At 34.1% G+C, this 19434-nt stretch overlaps 1 protein-coding gene across 1 annotated transcript; it reads left to right on the forward strand.

The window, feature by feature from the left end:
- Positions 1–17664: 17664 nt before the first annotated feature.
- LOC113753766 lies at positions 17665–19434 on the forward strand. Its single transcript, XM_027298007.1, has one exon. The coding sequence runs from the start codon at positions 17995–17997 to the stop codon at positions 19273–19275; it is 1281 nt and encodes a 426-aa protein (XP_027153808.1). The 5' UTR covers positions 17665–17994; the 3' UTR covers positions 19276–19434.

Genomic DNA, 19434 nt, shown 5'->3' on the forward strand with positions numbered 1-19434 from the left:
TTCCATCACTGACCCCACCATCTTCTGGCTCCTTTTCAAATGGCTCATCCCCACTGCAAGCATAAATTAGCCTTTCCTTAGGCAAGTTCCAGTAGCACTGGTTCATTAATTCAATATCATTATTGTCTCTAATTGGGTGTAGACCACCTTCTAAATCCACATCTGGGACACAAAACCAAAAAGTTATTCTAGTTGCTCCTTCATCTACCTTTTTAAACATTCTACACAGACTCACTATCGATAACTGATTTTCTATTCTGTCTTTGAAAATAGCCTTGTGGGTTCCTGTGTAGTGGAGCCTTGGCTTTTCTCTAAATCTCCCATAAAAATACATGTGTATGTCAACTTTGTTCTCGAATTTCTCCTCTGCTGCAGCATGATAAGCAATAAAGGACATCAGATATTAGTAATTTGTCTTTGACAACTACACAAAAACTAACATAACACAATCAGAACAAACAATTCATTGTAGGTGGGATTGGGGACCACATTGGACCACAATATGTCTCCATATAAGCCATATTAAGATAATTACATATTACAGAAGTTGTCGTGCTTGACTAGTCATGGCATTTAACTGTAGTAATTGATCAATACAAGTAATACTACACATTGATAGTATAAATTTAAGCCAAAAACACGGACTGTCAGACTCAACAATTGAGTCTGACCAAAAAGAAGGGGTGACCAGATTAGGACATGAAATGTGTAGCCTTATCTTTGCCAAACAATTGAGGAATTGGAACCAAAGCTAGTAAACGAGGGACCTCTTCTATAAAGCTATCCCTTTTTAAGCTTTCAATAATTATCAAAACTTTAGCAATTTGAAAGGGACGCTTAAGCTGTCTATCTATGCAGCTAGGTTTGCTGGACATACATGAACAACCTTCATCTTCATTACGTAAATACATCAAAAATATTATCTTTGTTAAATAATGGCCTCCCAATTTAATCTGAAATCAGTAAATAACATTTTTCGCTTCCACATCATACCCTAAAACCCGAATGGAAATAGATGAGAGATGATATACTAACCCATTTTTCTTCGATTTTTCACCGTAAATCTTCACTTCCTCCTATTTTCCGTCGATCTTGATATTTGATTGAAATAAGAATCAAAATTTTTGCTGAAAATTGGCTACAGAAGGGGCTGCAATTGGCTACAAAAGGGGTTACTTTTTCTTCGATTTTTCACCACAGATCTTCACTTCCTCGTATTATCTGTCGATTTTGATATTTGATTGAAATAACAATCGAAATTTTTGCTGAAATTTGGCTACAAAAGAGGCTGCTCCATCTTCTCTCTAGGGTTTTTTATTTCTTTCTCTCTCTCTTCGTTGGTTTTGACAGAATGAAGAGCAAAATTACTTCTGCAATTGTCGCTTATATCAAAAGGGTATTTTCGTCGTTTCACTCAGCTCCGTCTGTTTTAACGATTTCCGTCGAATTTTCACAATAATTCAAAGTATGGGGTATCGACGTGTATGATATGAAACCAGAGGGGGTTTTGTTGTATGATAGCTATACCACAGGGGGCTTTTTTGTTGTTTACCCTAAAAAGAAAGACGAACAAACCGTCAGCATTCTTCCACTTCGCAGAATATCTTGTATCAACTGAATGTAGTAAATGAATTGATTAGGACCATAAAACATACAACAGTATGCTTATGCATGTTCCAACATATGCCTCAAGTTCCCTCTAAAAGAAAAAGAGCCCTTGAGTTATAACAGATCATATAGTTCAAGTACAAGAACTGTGGACAAGAAGTATGGTTTAGGGTCGCAGAAACTTCAAAAGCTGCCTAGGTATTGGGCTCTACCGCTTGGTCTGCAGCAGATCACAGCAGATTGTTGTTGAACTACTCATATGATTTGAGGAATGAGAAAAAGCTCGCAGTAGAATGTAGCAGCAGCAACTCCATGAGCTGCATTACTCCTTTGAAAATGGCCTAAGCGGACTGAAGTGCAACCTAGTCTTCTTTGGAAAGAAGAAAAGGACAATTATGAACAGCAGCAAACTAATCGCTTAACCTTGCCATTTTCTCTGTGGAGAAATCTCCTGAACTGACACTGGTAATCCATGGCTCCCAAAAGTGATGTAACCTCTGCTATAGCAAATAAAAAAATGGAAATAGGAAAGAATGCACTGAAACTGCCAAACATCGACCAATACTAAGATGGTACCACAGCATCGGCCTGTCTTCTTGTTAATCGTGAATACAAACCATCTTTCAGTAGTAGCTCTGAGTGGCTACCTACCTGGAAATTAATTTTAAAAAAATTCTTAGCATACTCAAAAGCGAAATGAAAGTAACTATTCCCAGTCGCATAAATGTGATTAGTCCTATTTGATTACTTAATACACAGACTCTTATTTAATTGCAAGCTGCATGTTGCTAATCTTTTACACAAAATTTAAGCCTCGGGACAATGTTTGGTATACTCGAGTATTATCACGAAATCTGGTGGAGAATTGGCCAGTGAATTCAATGCAATGAAATCAATGAATGAGTGACAATGACTACTGAAGGAGTTTTCAGTGTTAAATGTTTTCAAATGGCGGAGGAATAAGGGAAATGGTCGGCGACTGAATGACTGAATGAATGACTCCAAATGAGCACGTATCGTTCAAATGAATGAATATTTATTTCTTGAATGACTGTTTATTATTATGCAAAGTGTTCACACTGTTAAATACCATACTTCCATGGTTTCTCTACCTGATTGCTTATTTGGAAACCTCACTGGGTTTTTAGCTCATTCCTTTAGTTTTGTTTTCCTTACAGGAATGGAGGTCTGGAGCAATTAAGTGTGACCTAGAGTGTATAACCCTCTTGCACTTGTACTCTTGGTTGATAGAATGTATTTTGACATTTGACGTTGTATCATACATTTGGCTTTTGGGTTGTAAATAAGTTTGCATTTTGGTTGAATGGTAGAACTTAAATATTATTTTGGAGGCTTGAATGATTAATCTTGAGAGTTGAGTGAGTGAGTGAGTAAGTCCTGACGAGAGATAGGCAGGCGGTCTGCCAAACCCTTGGGTACGCCCTAGAGGGAGGTAGGGTCGTCACAACTTTTACTATTCATATCTGCTTTATTAAGTTGTAATATTCTGTGTATTTGAATTATTGAATGCTAGATTATATTATGTTTGAAAATATAAGTAAGAGGCATATAATTTGTTGTATTATAATATTGATGAGGAGTTATTAAGAATGAAATAAAACAAGTTAGAGAAAAGCAAAAGAATGCAATTAGAACAAATTTAAAACTCTATTCTATGTACATGAAATATTAACAAACAGAAGTAAGTAGCAACTTGACAACAACCACCAAAAAATAAATAAAAATAGGGGAGAAAAATAACATACTCTTAAAAGGCATAATAAATTATTATAGAAGTTGAGCAAGTTTAACTATTATTGGAAAAGTAAAATGAGCATGAGTTTTTATTTCAAATTTCTTTTTTCTTTTAAAATTTAAAAAATTGATTGAAAACACATATATGAAATTTTTGAATACAAATTGGTCAATGAATTATTAACACATGTCCAAATGCAAGTGATTGGGCATATGTGTATTGAATCTTATATTTATTGTTTAGAATTACTTTGAAATAAGTTGGGTATTGGGTGCCCAAATAAAAAATTTAACCCGCCCAATGAATAAGTTGGATTTTCTTATCCAACTCAATAACCCAATTGACCCAACCCATCTTTTGAAATTAATGGGCGGGTTGTCGGGTTATGAACTTTTTTGCCAACTCTAAATTTAACTAATAAAAGAGTTTGATAAGCTGTGGGATCAACGCTAAATCTACCAGATACTAGTGTATGTTCTATGCACTTGCAAAACAAGAAGTCAATTACATGAACTTTGCCTCATGTATCATGCAATTTTCTTTTTATCTGGTAGTGAGACTTAGGGGTGTGCATTCGGTGCAAAGCGGTAATTCGGTGTAATGAATTCGGTGAATTCGGTTATTCGACCTATAGAAATCTAAACCGTTTTTAATTTCGAATTAGCCATAACCGAATTCATTCCGCAACCGATTTCAAATTCAAAAACGGTAATGAATTCGGTCTAACCGAATTCATCTATTAAAAAAAACTGATTTTTTAAAATTTATTACTGATTTGATCCCCAAATTTATTCATAATTTAACACATTACTTATGGTCTAATCATTTTGTGGTTTAATTTAATTGGAATTTATTTGATCACTTATACCTAGAATCCTTAGTCTATGATTTAAGGAACACATAAAAAGTGATTAATTTAAACTAGAATAAACCTTAGACTGTACAATAATTAGTGATAATTTATGAATTTATAATTACAATGATGCATAATAAGTAATGATTATTACAAAACTACAAAATTACAGTGATTTAGTGATAAGTTATAGTTATTACAAACTTATAATTTATCTTCAACATCAAAATAAACTTATTCTACTTACATATGTTATTGTAAAAGTCAATACGACACTAATACATTGATTTGTAATGCACATGCATTCACTTATAACGTTTGTTGTCTTGTCTATACTTATAAGCCTTAAGATTATAAATAGATATACTGAATTTTATGTTAAATATGAATATAATTTAAGAGCATACTAATACTTGCAAGTTACAGTTACGCATGTCAAATATTCAATAATTCAACAGACATGAATGGAATCAATGATGTATCAAATTTAGCAAATATCTAAATTTTAATTACTAATTATGTTTATTGTTTAATATTTAGTATTATACATATATGTATTAATTATTATCTAATTCTAGTCATGTTACTCATGTATAAAATAATAAGTAGTTATCTTATATTGTTATGTGTTACTATATATTTGTATTATTATAGTCATATAACAATTAACAAATACTAAAATAATATATTGTACATTTTTATATTTTATTATTATTATAAGTACATGATATGATGATAATACCATATACTAATTATTATTAAAAGCATTTACCCAAATAATATAATAATATATTAGTAGTATATACTAATACTAAATAGCATTTATCTATATATTATATCAATTTGGTATTCGAATGCAGTAATGCGGTACTCTATTTCAATTACTGAATTTGAATGCGAAATCGGTTATTACCAAATTCATAATCTCATTACCAATTTCATACCATATTAGAATTCGGTGAATTCGGTATGTACCGAATTCGGTGAATCCGGTATGTACCGAATTCGTACCAAATTACCAAATTACCGAATTGAATTTGAATTCGGTTATGAATTCGGTATGAACCGAATTTGCTCACCCCTAGTGAGACTAGAGTCCATGTTTTATTTTTCTATGGAGCTAACTTTTCATCTTCTATATCTTGTGCCCACTTTGGATTTATAAAGGAATTTGCACTCTATTTAGAACTTTAGATGAGCATACACTTTGCACAAACACCTCAAGTGATTCTGACAATCTCTAAGTGGTATTACAAGAAAAATAACTTTTAGTGACAAGATTTGCTGTGAATCCAAATATCTTATCATTGGACAACCCTTATTGTGACAACATTTGAAGTTGACACTAACAAATTCAAGCTTCAAGTTTATGGTTAGTGACAGCATTGACTTGTCACTTCTTCTTCTTTTCATAAAATGCTTAGAGCAAACTAGAGGAAAAGTTTTCCATGACAACACGTGCAATTGTTGTCACTATGCTCTACATAGTAGTAACGACATTCATTATTGTCACTAGTCCTCTACCAAGTTGCTACTTGTGACAACTTTCAGTTATCACAACAAAACTCATATGATAATGGTACTCTTTGAAAATTAAGTTTAATCTATAAAATTCTCCAATATATTACTTTTAGATGTCTACTTTTCTGAATTCATTTTTTGAATTTTTCACACTAAATTTTCTTCAACATATTTTTTTGGTTGGATCATAATGCTTACACTATTAGCATCATTATTTTTTATTTTTTTTCCAATTCTATGGCAATTGATCTGACTGCCAACTAATGCTAATTTACTGTTTTGGCAATACTACTCTAATTGATAACCAAGCATGGAGCCTACTTCTAATTGATTTAATTGATGAAACTCTTCACAATTTTCCTTGTAATGCATAATTTAGAGTAATTATACTATGACACTAATAGTATAATTGGGGCCTCATTTGGTCCTACTATATCTACTATGACACTAGTGATATATCCAAAGCCCTACTAGTTTCTATTAATGCTAATATGACAACCTACAACTATAATTTAAGCGCTCTTAGTTATGTTAATACTATAAAAGATATCATATACCCAAATAACCCATGTCTGGTATGTTATGTATACTCGCAACGCTTTTCTTGATTTATGTATAAATCTCAAGTAATTCTATAAGCTTTCAATTTACTCCTATTAATAACATCTATGTAAGTTTCTAATTTGACTTGGAGATAAAACAAAATGAACACTATATGATATAAAGTAAATTTGACACATTAAATATAATATTTGTTTGTGTATGTACAAACATATTCCTTTTGTTTTATATTTGTATTTATAAAAGAAAAAGAAAAATGTAGAGAAGACATATATGTAGGGTGATTATATACATCATAGACAAAGACATTATAAATCTTATTGAACTTTATTTTCTATACACAATATAGTTCATTTATAGAACTTTAGATTTAGTTTGTTTAAAATTTTGCTGTTTATGGTATCTAAAACTAGTGTACACATAACTACATACATATCAGTAAGAATTTGTATCTTGTGTTTCATAATTTTATATAAAGCAACTTGTTGTTAAGGTATATAACCTTTTTGAAAAAGTACACTATAAGTTCTTTTTATAGATATGTACAAGAAATACCATAAAAGTAATTGATATTGATCAATAAATAATCTTTTAGATTATTATACTTCTTATTTTCCAAATATACACACACACACACACTTATATATATATGTATGTATGTATAAATGTATGTATATGTATTTATGTATGTGTCTTAAAATTTATCTTAACAAGAGCTAAAAAAATTAATTGAAAAATATATGATTTATAAGTTATATCTATCCTAAGAGAAAAATATAACAACATGAAAGAATATATCCAAAAATTAAAGTAAAATTTTATGTAGACAAATTTATGTAATCTAGGTTGATATTTTCAATAAAGCTTCTACATTTTGGTTTTCCTCCTACAACACACGGACACATGCCTAGTCCATACATATCCTTGTATTCTTCTCACTTTATTCAAATTGTGTTTCCTCCTCTTCTTCCTTACTTCTACACACAGATCTACCTCATCTTTCCTTTAACTCTCTTTTCATACCTCTAGACTCTGCATACACCTTCTCCTAAAGCTGCAAATCAAGTGCACATATAAACACTATCTCCCTAAAGCCACAAATTAAAGGAAGATGAATTTGGGTACAAAGGAAATAGATCTAAGGAATAAAAAGATGGGCTTTTTCTTTTAATATCGGAGTTCATGAGCAAGAAGAGACCCAAATCTTTGTGATATACCACAAACACAAGTTTTTCCTCATCTTCATTGTGTGTGGTTATGTTTGTTTTAGTGTGTTATTATTTAAGTTCAGCAAAGATGGAGAATTTGAACTCATGCGATAAGGGTGATATCCCTCCTAACACTTTAACTCTTATATTTGATTCTATTGTTAGTTGTAATACAAGTTTGGAGTTTTCTTTAATTTCTATTATATTGTGTTAAGTTTCATGCATATGGTTTGATTTAATCTCTTCTTTGTTGGTTGAGTTGTACTTGGTTGTTGTGCTTATTTTTTGAGCAAGTTATTTCATGCTTTTAGATTTCATGTTTGCAATTAATCGGCCACTAATTCTAAACCATCTCAGGTGTTGGATGACGAAACAAAAGTTATTGTTCAATGCTAGTTTGTGAAAGTATGAAACTAAGGAAGTTCATTCATGAAAGTAGAGGGACACCTTTGTGACATTGGTGGCTTGTTCCAAGTAATTTCATAAAATAAATGAACCTATAACTAGTTTCATAACCACAAAAGTAGGTATATAGTAGTTATAGGTATAATTGATTCACCAGTAAAAGTGGATTTCATGTACATTAAGAAATTACACCGCAGTATAGCCAAAGAGATAAAACATGATAACCAAGTTACTTAACTAATAAGGTAGAGAGAAAACCAACCCTAAGTGCTATTTATTATTGTTTCTAGTTCCTTTTATTGCATGTTTGTAATGTATTTTGAATTGCATTGGTAATTGATCAATCTTTCTTGTGGAATCGATACTCGAATGCTCGCTATACTCATGTACAACCTAAATACTTATAGTAGCAGGAGTTAGAATTTAATTAAAACTTCTCATCAAGTTTTTGGCACCGTTGTCAGAGAAGATTTTATGTAAATATCGGGCTAAAGAGCAACTTTATTAATTTAAATATTTTACTTTTTTTGTATGTTTATTGAGTTATTTATGTGTGCGTTTGTGTTAGTCATACCCTGTCTTGTTATTTTCATTGTTTTGGTTGATTTTGTATTTGATTTGTTTTGTGTGTTATACTATTTATCTTTCTTACCTAACCTTGCTTTTGAGTGTTTCTGTGACGCCCCCACTTCTCGCTAAGGCGAACCAAAGGGTATTCGCGGAACGCCTGCCCAACTTTCGCCAGGACTCGGTACAATTCATAATTCAAGACTAGAAATACTTCAAATAACTTCAATGCATAATTAAAGTACTCCAAAATATCTCACACTTACAATTAATCAGCTCTCAAGCTTAATACAATTCAAAAGAATATTTACTACAGCCATCTGCTGTAATACAACTTAAAGTCTTCAAAAGAAAGCAATCTAGTACTATTCACGAGCACTTTTGGTCTCGAACCCTGTTAAGGAAAATAAAATCGTGGAACGAGCTACACAGCCCAGTGAGGTTCTAAGACACTCTAGCAGTTCTACTACATCAAGTAATTGAGCATACCGCATGTATGGTTCAGGGTTGCACGTTGACATATGAACATGAGACAATCATCATTCTACGAGTAATTTGAGCATATCACAGGTATAGCACATTTGCATGAAATGGTTATCATTATGTAAAATAAACACACATTGAAGGATACGGTGTTCCATTGAAACTATTTCGGTCAACTGCACCTTATAACTTCCGGTCCCTGCGATACTGTCTGGCCATCGCCTTATCTCTCCAGTGGTAATACTCGAGTATACCGAAACGGTGGCCCAGGGTTCCAACCTACTCGACCAAGTCCAGTCCTGGCTCGAGTAGGTCAGTAACCAAGGGCAGGGCCCAAGTTCAGGTTAGAGCTTACAACATGCACAAGTAATCAAATAACTTGGCGAACGGTAAAAATTTATTCTTTTGGTAGGTCGAGTGAGATAATGTACACCCTCGCCTTAAAATGGTGGACAATTTCATATGAGCAATTTCTAGCAACAATTAACACATAAACACGTAAGCAATATTTGATAATTTTATGTGAACATGTAATTTATGATAATCAAATAGATAGGAAAACGGTAAGTAATTACGGTAAACAGTTAACGGTTGACGGTTAACGGTAGTAATCACGGTTAATTGGTAGACATTAGTCATTTTAATAGGCCGCCATTGGCCGTTTCTCACTTTTACCACTTAAGAGTCGAGGAGGTTCACTCCAGCCGACTTATGCAGCCATAGCATAATTAATCATTTAAACACTTCACGTAAATATACAATTCAAGTATTTCATGTCGAGTAATTGAAGTATATGCACTTCAAGTATTTCATGTCGAATAATTCAAGTATACCCTACTTAAATATGCATGAGTGTGGTAAATACTTAACATGTAGCACTTAACACTTGACGATCATGGAATAAGCATTTCATAGACTTATTCAAATTACGTACTCCTTTATGGAACACTCACCTATTCAAAACAAGTGAGTAAGTACTCAAACAAGTGTTTAGGCGTCCACTTCGAGTTCCTCTTGAAGGTCTCCTTGAGCGCCTGAACAATTAACCATCAATTATTATATACTATCACTTAGAACCCCTACTTATCAAAGAAAGTTGTACTAGTGTACAATCTAAGGAGAATTCATGAATTGAACCTTAATTATTTATAATCGAGGTTCGGAAGTGGGTTTCAAAAACACAAGAGAAATCTGATTTTCGCCTTTGAAATCAAGTGTAAAACGGTCTAGCAATATCGGAGGAAAATAGAGAGTTTGAAACCCTCAATTTCCTTTAAGTTCGGAAATTTCAGATTCGGCAAGCAAATTTTGAAAAATTAGATCTCACTCTCTATGAGTCCAAAATTGGAAATCTTGGTACCGTTGGAAACTACTTCCAAAATACTAAAAGTTCCTAGAAAACACTTTTCCATGATTCCAAATGGAAGACATTCAAAATTTGGTTCAAAGTTGCTGTTTTGTACCCTTAAGACAGTTTTGGGGTTGGTTTTTGGCCAACTTTGGAAATTCGGCAAAATTCACAGAATTTGAACTAGTCTCTCAAATTTGAAACTCAATTAGAGTTGCAATCAAAGGTCAAAACAAAACATGTGGAACAAGAATCGGATTTTTGAGCACCAAGATATAGTAGCTCAAAGTTGCTGAAAAATTGAGATGGCTAGGCAAATTTCCAGGTTTAAAGTACAAACTTTGGGATTTTGTTCGAGTATCGAAATGTACTCGGAATGGTACCAAAATTAGCAGTATTACACTACCATATAAGGGTCATTCCTCTACCAAATTTCATAGGAAAATTCATTCAGGAAGTTGGTTAACGAAACCACTAAAGTCCCTAGAAGTTCCAAGGCAAATCTGCCTCGGACTTCCGTTTTTCCGTTTTCAAGCATTTGGCCGAGGAAATTTCTTCAAACATGGTTCATTGGTGTAGACAAGGTCTAATAAACATTCCAAGATAGGTTTGGTAGGTGATTAACACCAAAAATCTCGAATTAACAAGTCTCAATCAAGTTTAGTAACAATTCTACCCAAAAGGAGGGTTTTCCTTCAAGAGGTCAGTTTCAAAATACGGCCACAAATCACTCAATTCAACTCAGAATTGGACGTGGTTGGTGGCGTTGGAAAACACATTCATAAAGCTACAATTTCTCAGAAGAAACCATTTTCAAAATTTGTCCACAACTAGTCCACATTGGAGCCTCAAGTTGTAGTTCATGTTCTGCCTTCCAGGGAACTAACGAAACAGGGCAGCCAAGTTCAATGGTTGGTACGGATTATTCATGTGGAATCAGGATGTGCATTTTACACCGTTGGAAAGCTGGAAATGTCTAGTTTCTAGTGCCGTAAATGGCACTTGATTTTGACATCGGAGTAAAAGTTATGGCCGAAAGAAAAGGACTGCCAGAGCAATCCGGGAAAATTTTCCAGTTTTGCTAAACCTTTGAAATCACTACAATTGACCAACCAAATCATATTATTTTTCAATGAAACTTTCTACACCATTCATATAACATGTATACATCACAAACAAGTCATTAGAACCTCAAAATTTCGCACCAAAGTGCACGAACATGGTAGGGGTAAAATGGTCACTTTGTTCATTGCACCTTCCTTGAATTTCTACCAACAACCCAACATTAATCCACTAATTTAAGCACTAAACCAACATTAATAGCATCATCATTCATCAAATCAGTCCACCCAATCCAAGTGGGAGTTCATAGAGCCCACACAACAATTTTTCCAACATAAACAAGCTACCCACATGCATGCATGAGCTTATATATGCTTTACTACTTCCATAAGATAAGATTTAAGGGCTTGATTGTTTGTTACCTTCTTAGATGTTGAAGACCAGAATTTTGGCCACTAAAAAGCTCCAAAGAACTATGGAAATGGTGCTCCTTTCCTAGTCCAAGTGAATCTCCAAGTGATTTGCAAGTTGGATACAAAATTTGAGGTAATTTGGAGTAAGATTTGTGGTAGAAATTGAAGAAGCTTTGGTTGTTCTTTCTCTTGGTGTGTTCGGCCAGCATAGGAAAGAAAAGAAGGAACCGTTGCTGATCAAAAGAGGCTTCCTTGAGAAGCTTAATGGTTGGGGCCCTCTTTGGCACAAAAGTCAAACCTCTATTCGCGCGCGCGCGTTTCGTGCTCGATTCCTCTCGAGTTTATTTCACTTGTGCATGAAACCTCTAATGCACTTGTATTCATACTATTATTATTTACTCTTAATAGTCTAGAAATAATGGTTCTAAGCCCCTCAATTAAATCGCGCGTGTGAAAACGTGTACCTCCAATTTGTGGGCGATAAAGTGAAATTTCAAAGAAATTCTTATAACGATAGTATCACTAACTAATACTTGAGTGCTTAAACATAAAAATACCTATTTTTAAGACTAATGTATAAGTCTCCAATTTTCCAAACTCACTGTATCCCCAAATCGATCACTGTTTTGAAAACGCGTATTCACTATTCTCACTAAACGAGTTTCAAAAAATTAATTTTCATATCAAGTCATTTTAAAAATACATGTAAGTCATAATTCCATGTAATTGGGTCTAAAAAGGTTAGAAAATAATATTCGGGGTAAACGGGCATTTAAATATTTAACTAAGATCGTAACAGGAGTTTAAAATAAATAAATTTTACAAGTCTTCCCGACTTTTCTTAATCTACTATTGATCATTCTTATTTTTTTTTTCAAAATTAATACACTCTCAATTCAAATATAGTCTTGAAAAACGTGTACTCGTTGTTCCGAACTAAACGAGTTTTCAAAAAGTAACTTTTCTAACAAAACGCTTTAAAAACATAAAAGGGGCGTTTTTTTCATATAAATGGATTTTAAATACTCGAACTAAATAATTAATTAAGCCAGTAAAATAAAATAAAATAGAAAAATTTTCGGGTCCTCACAGTTTCAAGGCATTTTTAAAAAAATTAAATGGATAAATCCTTTTGAGGGACAATACTTGAGAGGAGGAAGAGAGGAAATGAATCCTCTGTGCTTTAAAAGCTACAACAATAGATAAATTCATAAAAGTCATGTAGCTATGTCCTTTGATGATTGCATGTGGAAGTTAAATGCTAAAGTGGACAAGTTGATACATTTGGTTGAACAAAATACGAATGTTAATACTTTTAATTCTAATCGTTTGGTTTGTGTCTTGTATGGAAGGTACCATGCTAATTATCAGTGTGTGCAATCATAACATGTGGATCATTTTGATGAATTTGGATATTGCAATCCTTATGTTGATGAACATCATTCTCGTTGGGGTAATCTGCATGATTATGGTTGGTATGATTATTGTGCTTCTAATGGTTCTCCAAATTTTTATGATTTTTATGATTTCCAATCTAAACATGTCCAACAACAATCTAAGCCATATTGGGAGTTGGCAGTTGAAAGATTAGCTAATGAAGGTAGACTAGCTTGGGTGCTAGCTCTAGAAAGGTTAGCGAATAAAGTAGATTTAGACATAGAAAAATTTGCTAGCAAGGTGGATTTAGATTTAGAAGTGCTAGGTAATGTAATTTCCTACTGTTTTGCTAGGATTGAATATAGAATAAAAGAATTGCTTTTGCACTTCAATAAACTACATGATTAATTGCATGAAATGTGTGAAGTTATTTTATCTAGTTCTATGCAAATTGTTTCTAAAGCTAATGATGTGAATATTTCATGTAGAAGTAAGGTTTGTTTTGAAGAAGATGATGAGATTACTGCCATCTCTTGTGAATATATTTTTGGAACTAATTTTAATACTCAAGAGATAACTTTGAATGATGTATTTGTCACCCCTCTTGAGGATTATTTATCACCAACAGGTTCCAAAACTATGATTGAATATGAAATTCCTGTAGCACTTGAAATAGGTAAACTGCTTCCATCTTTGTCATTTTTAAGATATATGGCTCAAGTGATACGAATTCAAGTTCTTACTATCAAGATAGATAAGTAGTAGTGTAGCGATCAGGTAAGAAGTTCCAAACTCCCTTTGCAATGTCAAATAGCTTAAAAAGATGATTAATGGCAAGCACATAAGTATTAATAATTCAAGTGATAATTTTATAATTATCGCTATCCCATTCTTTAAAACGAGCATCAAATTTTTCATAAGAGTCTCTGACGGTAGCAACAGGAAGCGTTACACTACCAGAGACATATTTTTATAGTTTATGACCACGGAGAGAATTTTGAAAAGCTTGAGCCCCGTGAGAATAGTTAGTGCCATCAAGAATAATGTGAATAGGTTGAGAGACATAACCTTAAGCCATGATATAGGTGCAAAATTAATGGCAAATAAGCAACACTAAAGTGTAGAAACAAAATTTGGCAAAATGGATGCCAAAATCGAATTCAGAAGGCCAAAAACCCTTACGAACCAGTCTAAAAGTTTAAGAAGAAATTGGAGCAACAATGGTTGCACCAAACAAAAAATAGAACCTGAATGAATCGGATGAAATGAACTAGATCTGGTAAAGTCAAGGGCAGATCACATCAACAGACCAGTGGAATGGGCCTCCGGTTGGAACACGCGAATTTGGGGCTGTTCACCGGTCATGGAGCAAATGACGGTCCTGACTGCATGGGTCGTGGACTAGTCCAAGAGCTCACGAAAGCTGGAGAAATCTTTTTGAGTCACGAAGCCTGATGACCCAAAAGGTGCGTAGATGATCACCAGCAAATGGAGATACACGGAGTGCTTCTTGGTAGCCAATGAAACCGTCTGGAAATTGACAAATTGGAAGAAACAATCGTGAAGAAGAATCTCTTTGTTGCAAAATGGGACACCTATAAAAGGGCAATAGTATAAATTCAAGGCTATAAGAAAGTCCACTGACAGGTTGTCAGCCTGTGCAATAATAAAAATCTGCTCAACTAAAATTAATTTTTGTAAATAGTGGTAAGCAGGGTCGAATCCACAGGGACTGGGGGTAAATGTTTCTTTTCAAATCCACAGTAACAAAGGGGGTGTTTTTGTGCAGAAGGTGACAATCAAAGAAATTCAAATAAAATCTAAAAAGCTACTAAAAATTAAATAACAATTTACTAAAATCAAATGAATAATAATTAAGGCTCCAGCCAAGAAATAACTTCAGCAATGGTTCACCTAATTGATCATCGATACAAAGCCAATTCCAATTATTTACTAATAAATAGGTTATAACTGTCAAACAAGCGATGACAGTCAACCCCTTCTTACTGTGTCGGTAATTAAGGTATGCCCGTTAATTATTGCCCTAATTGGAAAATAATCCTAGGTACGCCCGTAAGATTTAATTTCCCAATTGCTTTACGTTTAGAGGAGCCCTATTCTAATTAAATAACACACTACCAGGGTTATTTTAGGTTAGCCCGCGTATTCCCCTGACACAAACTCAATCATGTCAGTTGTCACTATATCAAGGCAATTAAACAATTACGGATTTAATGCTCTAATTGACAATAGATTACCAAATTAACTAATTATTCGGATCCAAAACAATCAATTAATAAAATAACCATAAGTACTGAAATCAAAGAATATACGAATACCAATAAATAAAAGAAAAAGATAAAATTAAATCGATATCACAATCTTTAGGCAATCAAAACCTCCGTTGTTTCTTGACTAGACAAAGAGATTTAACTCATCCCTTGTCTACTCCTACCGAAAAGAAAAGAAAAGCAACTAAAGATGAAAGGATACCCCACTGTATTGACAAAAAAAAAAAAAAAACTAAAGATAGAAAGGAAAAGTCAAAGGCTAAGCTTCCCCTCCTGACATGCGTAGGAAGTAAAAACTAAAAAAAGAAGCCAAAAGAGAAAAGTTCCCAAAAGCTAAAGGAGTCCTAATCCTCTGCAACTCCAAATCCTATCAAAAGTCCTACTCTACTTTTCTATTGTGCGGCGGCTTCAATGCCTCCCGAAGACTTCGGCCTTTTCGGTTCCTTTTCCTTTCTTGCTGTCTTCGGCCAAATTATCAAAATGGGTTCGCATCTCCTCGTTTCAAAAATGCCCCTAAATGCCTTTTATTTGAATTCTTTTTCGATGACTGTCAAATTGGCCTTGATTATAGTATTTTCATTTTACTCTCTGAAATAAATACAAATTATGAATAGTGAGTAGAATCTATTTTTAATTCGGCCTGTCTAACGAGTTATTTGAGGTGTTAAATTTTTAGAAGTATAAGGTTAATTAAGGAAAACATATAAATGTAAGGGGATTAATTATGGAATAGTGTATAAATGCAAGAGAAGGTAATAATTATTAGTGTGTACATATATATCGTAAATTGGGTAGAGTGTAGGTATGTTAACGAGTGTCCATTGGATACCCATTACAAAACCCATTTTAATTCTGTAAATTTGTTTTTGGGAATGTTTTGCGTATTGTGATAACGGTAAATCTTTTATGCAATAGCGGGGTTAATTGCATGTTACATGTATAAAATTTGGTATTCAAATTTAAATAAAAATGATGTAACATGTATTTAGATTCATCGGCGTACACATGGACAATGTAGGAAATATTAATTCTTATGATAAATGAAAAGTGATAGAGAGTGTTTGGATATGGTCATTAAAAGATTTCGTGAAACAACAATTGAAATCTCGAGGAGCAGAGTTTTGTTTTTTGGTATCATTTGTGGCATTTCTTTTACTTCAAAAAGCTTTTTCCACTTGTGTTGGGCTTTTTTTTTTTTTTTTTTTTAACAAATAAGAACTTGTGCTGGTTTCTGCTTGCGTTAATCAGCCACTTGTGCTTTGTCGAACGTTAACTTTAATTCTCTCTAACTTGGAAATCTATATAATAGCTCCTCATGGAGTTTGTTAAAGTGAAGTTTGAATGGAACACGTCTAAATTACTAGTTGCTTGCAAAATCTTCGAAATGCCTCTTTATAAAAAAAATACATCAGAAGATCTTTCTCTCGTTTTCTTGTTATGTTATTCGAACAATCGAGACAGAGGCAAAGCAAGAAAAACTCTAGTAATACAAAATCACAAAAATCTGAAATTCTTTCAGCAATCTATGGAGAATTCCAGCAAGGTAAATCCAGTGTTTTGAAAAATTAAATCAAACCGGCTGGTTCGATCGATTAAATGGCAAATTGATCGTGACACTATTCTGATTCATTAATAAATTCAAAAATCAACTGAATCAGTAAAAAATCTAAATTTTTTTTCTTTTTTGTAAATTGTCATTGGTGACCCAACAGGATCATAAGGAATCGACGGGAAGTGAACCACCAACCCATAGGATCGAAAAGAAGTCATATTAAGTGACAATTTTGATAGAAGATAAAATTTGAATTCTTCATCTCCCATCTATAAGGCATGCTGTGGCCAACTACTTTAGATGTAATTAGTTAGTCAAAAACCTAATTGAACAGGTCAAAATCGGTAAAAACGGACTTTCGAATTTGTTCATTCTAAATTTTTTTCCAAAAAAAAAAATTTGGTTCATTCTAAATTTTCCTTTTTCTTTTAAATTTTAAAGTCATCTAATTTAGATAATAAATTAAAAATTTTAAAAAAACATTTGATCGAATTAAACCGGTTGAACCAATTTGCATCTTGAATCGGAAATACATTCAGTTCACTGAATGGTTCGAATTTAAAACACTGGGTAAATCATCACATCGCATAATCACCTGCAACATTTTTTTAATTTCTTTTAAGAAAAGAAATAAGTACTGAGTTTAGTGCTGTGCTTAGTATAGTAAATCACTTTATTCTAGGTACTTTTTTTTAAGCTAATGTAACGTAACCTAAATTATCACTCAACTTTTTCAGAGACAATTCAAGATAGTGGAGCAGATGTCTCTGTTTTAATGGGGTGGCACCTACCTCCACGTCATCATGCGTGTCCTTTTGCATTCACATGGCAAATCAACCCCTATCTTTTTACAGTTTCGATGATTTTCATATAGTCCAAATTCTTCTCGTGTCCCACTTTCATACCAGCATCACCACTTGCTCTTCCCAATTCGTATCTGAGTTCAGCACTCAAAATCTTCATCCGATCTCCCCAAAATTCCAGCCACCATGCCTTCTACCCCATCTCCATCAGAAGATAAATATCTCCATGACCTTCTGCAACTCGCCCGTCCTTTCCTCCGTGGAGAGCTCGAAAACGTCGACAAAAACCTTCCTTCTCTAGTCTCAGTCCTGCGCTCAGTTGGGGCAGGCGAGTGCTGGCACAAGCATGGAAGTTTTCTTGAACATTTGGTTGATATATATCGCATTCTCAAGCTGTGGAAAGCCCCTGATGCTGTTTGCCTTTGTGGGCTCTTTCACTCTGCTTATTCCAATTCCTATGTCAATCTTGCCATCTTTGATCCTTCCACCGGTCGGGATGTAGTTCGTTCCCACGTCGGAGAAGCTGCTGAGAGGCTAATCCACATGTTCTGCATCGTCCCTCGTCAGCCTTTGATCCATGATGATCTTCTATTTCATTATAACGATCAAGAATTGGTCGAACACCTCAAGTTTTCGGAGATTTCTCTGAGGAATGCGAAGGAAAAAGATTTGTTCAACGAGGAGGAAAGTTGGAGACGAAAACTCAACTCTGTTCTGCCTGCTGATGGGGTAGTAGTGAAGCATATCAAAACAGCCGAAGAAGTTCCGGTTTCTCGAAGATTGGTAGCTGTGTTTCTCCTGATGACGATGGCAGATTTTTCCGACCAGCTGTTCGGTTTTCAGGATGTTTTGTTTGAGAATTCCAATGGCCGTTTAGAATTTTCAGGCAATAATTTCTATGGTCTATGGCCAGGTGATGGCAAGCCAGGATTATGGCTGAATTCAATATCAAGAATGGGTGCACTTCACACTTTGATTGTGAGAGAAGAGGAGATTCTCCTTGAGCAAAGGAGAAGAAATAATGGAGGGGTTATTGTGTTAGCAGATGATAGAGATGAAGAGCTTGAGCTAGTGATTCCACCTGTATTTGAGAACTGCACAAGAGTCTTGGCTGCAGAAGAGCAGAAAATTGGGAGGGAGCTGTATTGGGAGGGTGTTTGTCAAGCAGAAAAGGTTGGGTTGGAGAGAGCTGTGGAGTTGTTGATAAGGGCAATTGAGAGGAACCCTTTTGTTGGAGAGCCTCATGTGGTTTTGGGTCAGATTTACTTGAGCAAAGGGAAGTTTGAGGAGGGTGAAAAAGAAGCTGAGAAGGGGCTGAGAATGATTTTGGAGTGGGGAAGTCCTTGGGATAAGAGGATGACTTGGGAAGGATGGGTTGCATGGGCTAGGGTTTTGGTGATGAAGGGCAAGGAAAAATCATGGCCCAATACTTCTTGGGGCATCCTCAACTTGGGACTTGTTAAGTGAAGAGTGTCTGGATTGGATAAGACTGATCACTACTATGTTTCTTAGTAACTAGTGTTAATCTTGAATATGGCACGACTAAATGTTCAAATAATGTTTGTATCTTGTCATTTTATCAATAATATATTAGTGTTCTATAAGATTACCAAGATTATTTGGAAA

The sequence above is a fragment of the Coffea eugenioides genome, chromosome 11 (genome assembly GCF_003713205.1).
Source record: "Coffea eugenioides isolate CCC68of chromosome 11, Ceug_1.0, whole genome shotgun sequence".
Classification (NCBI taxonomy): Eukaryota; Viridiplantae; Streptophyta; class Magnoliopsida; order Gentianales; family Rubiaceae; genus Coffea; species Coffea eugenioides.

Excerpts from the sequence above, each read along its gene's own strand:
- LOC113753766 (XM_027298007.1), top strand. The coding sequence starts at position 17,995 with ATGCCTTCTACCCCATCTCCATCAGAAGATAAATATCTCCATGACCTT.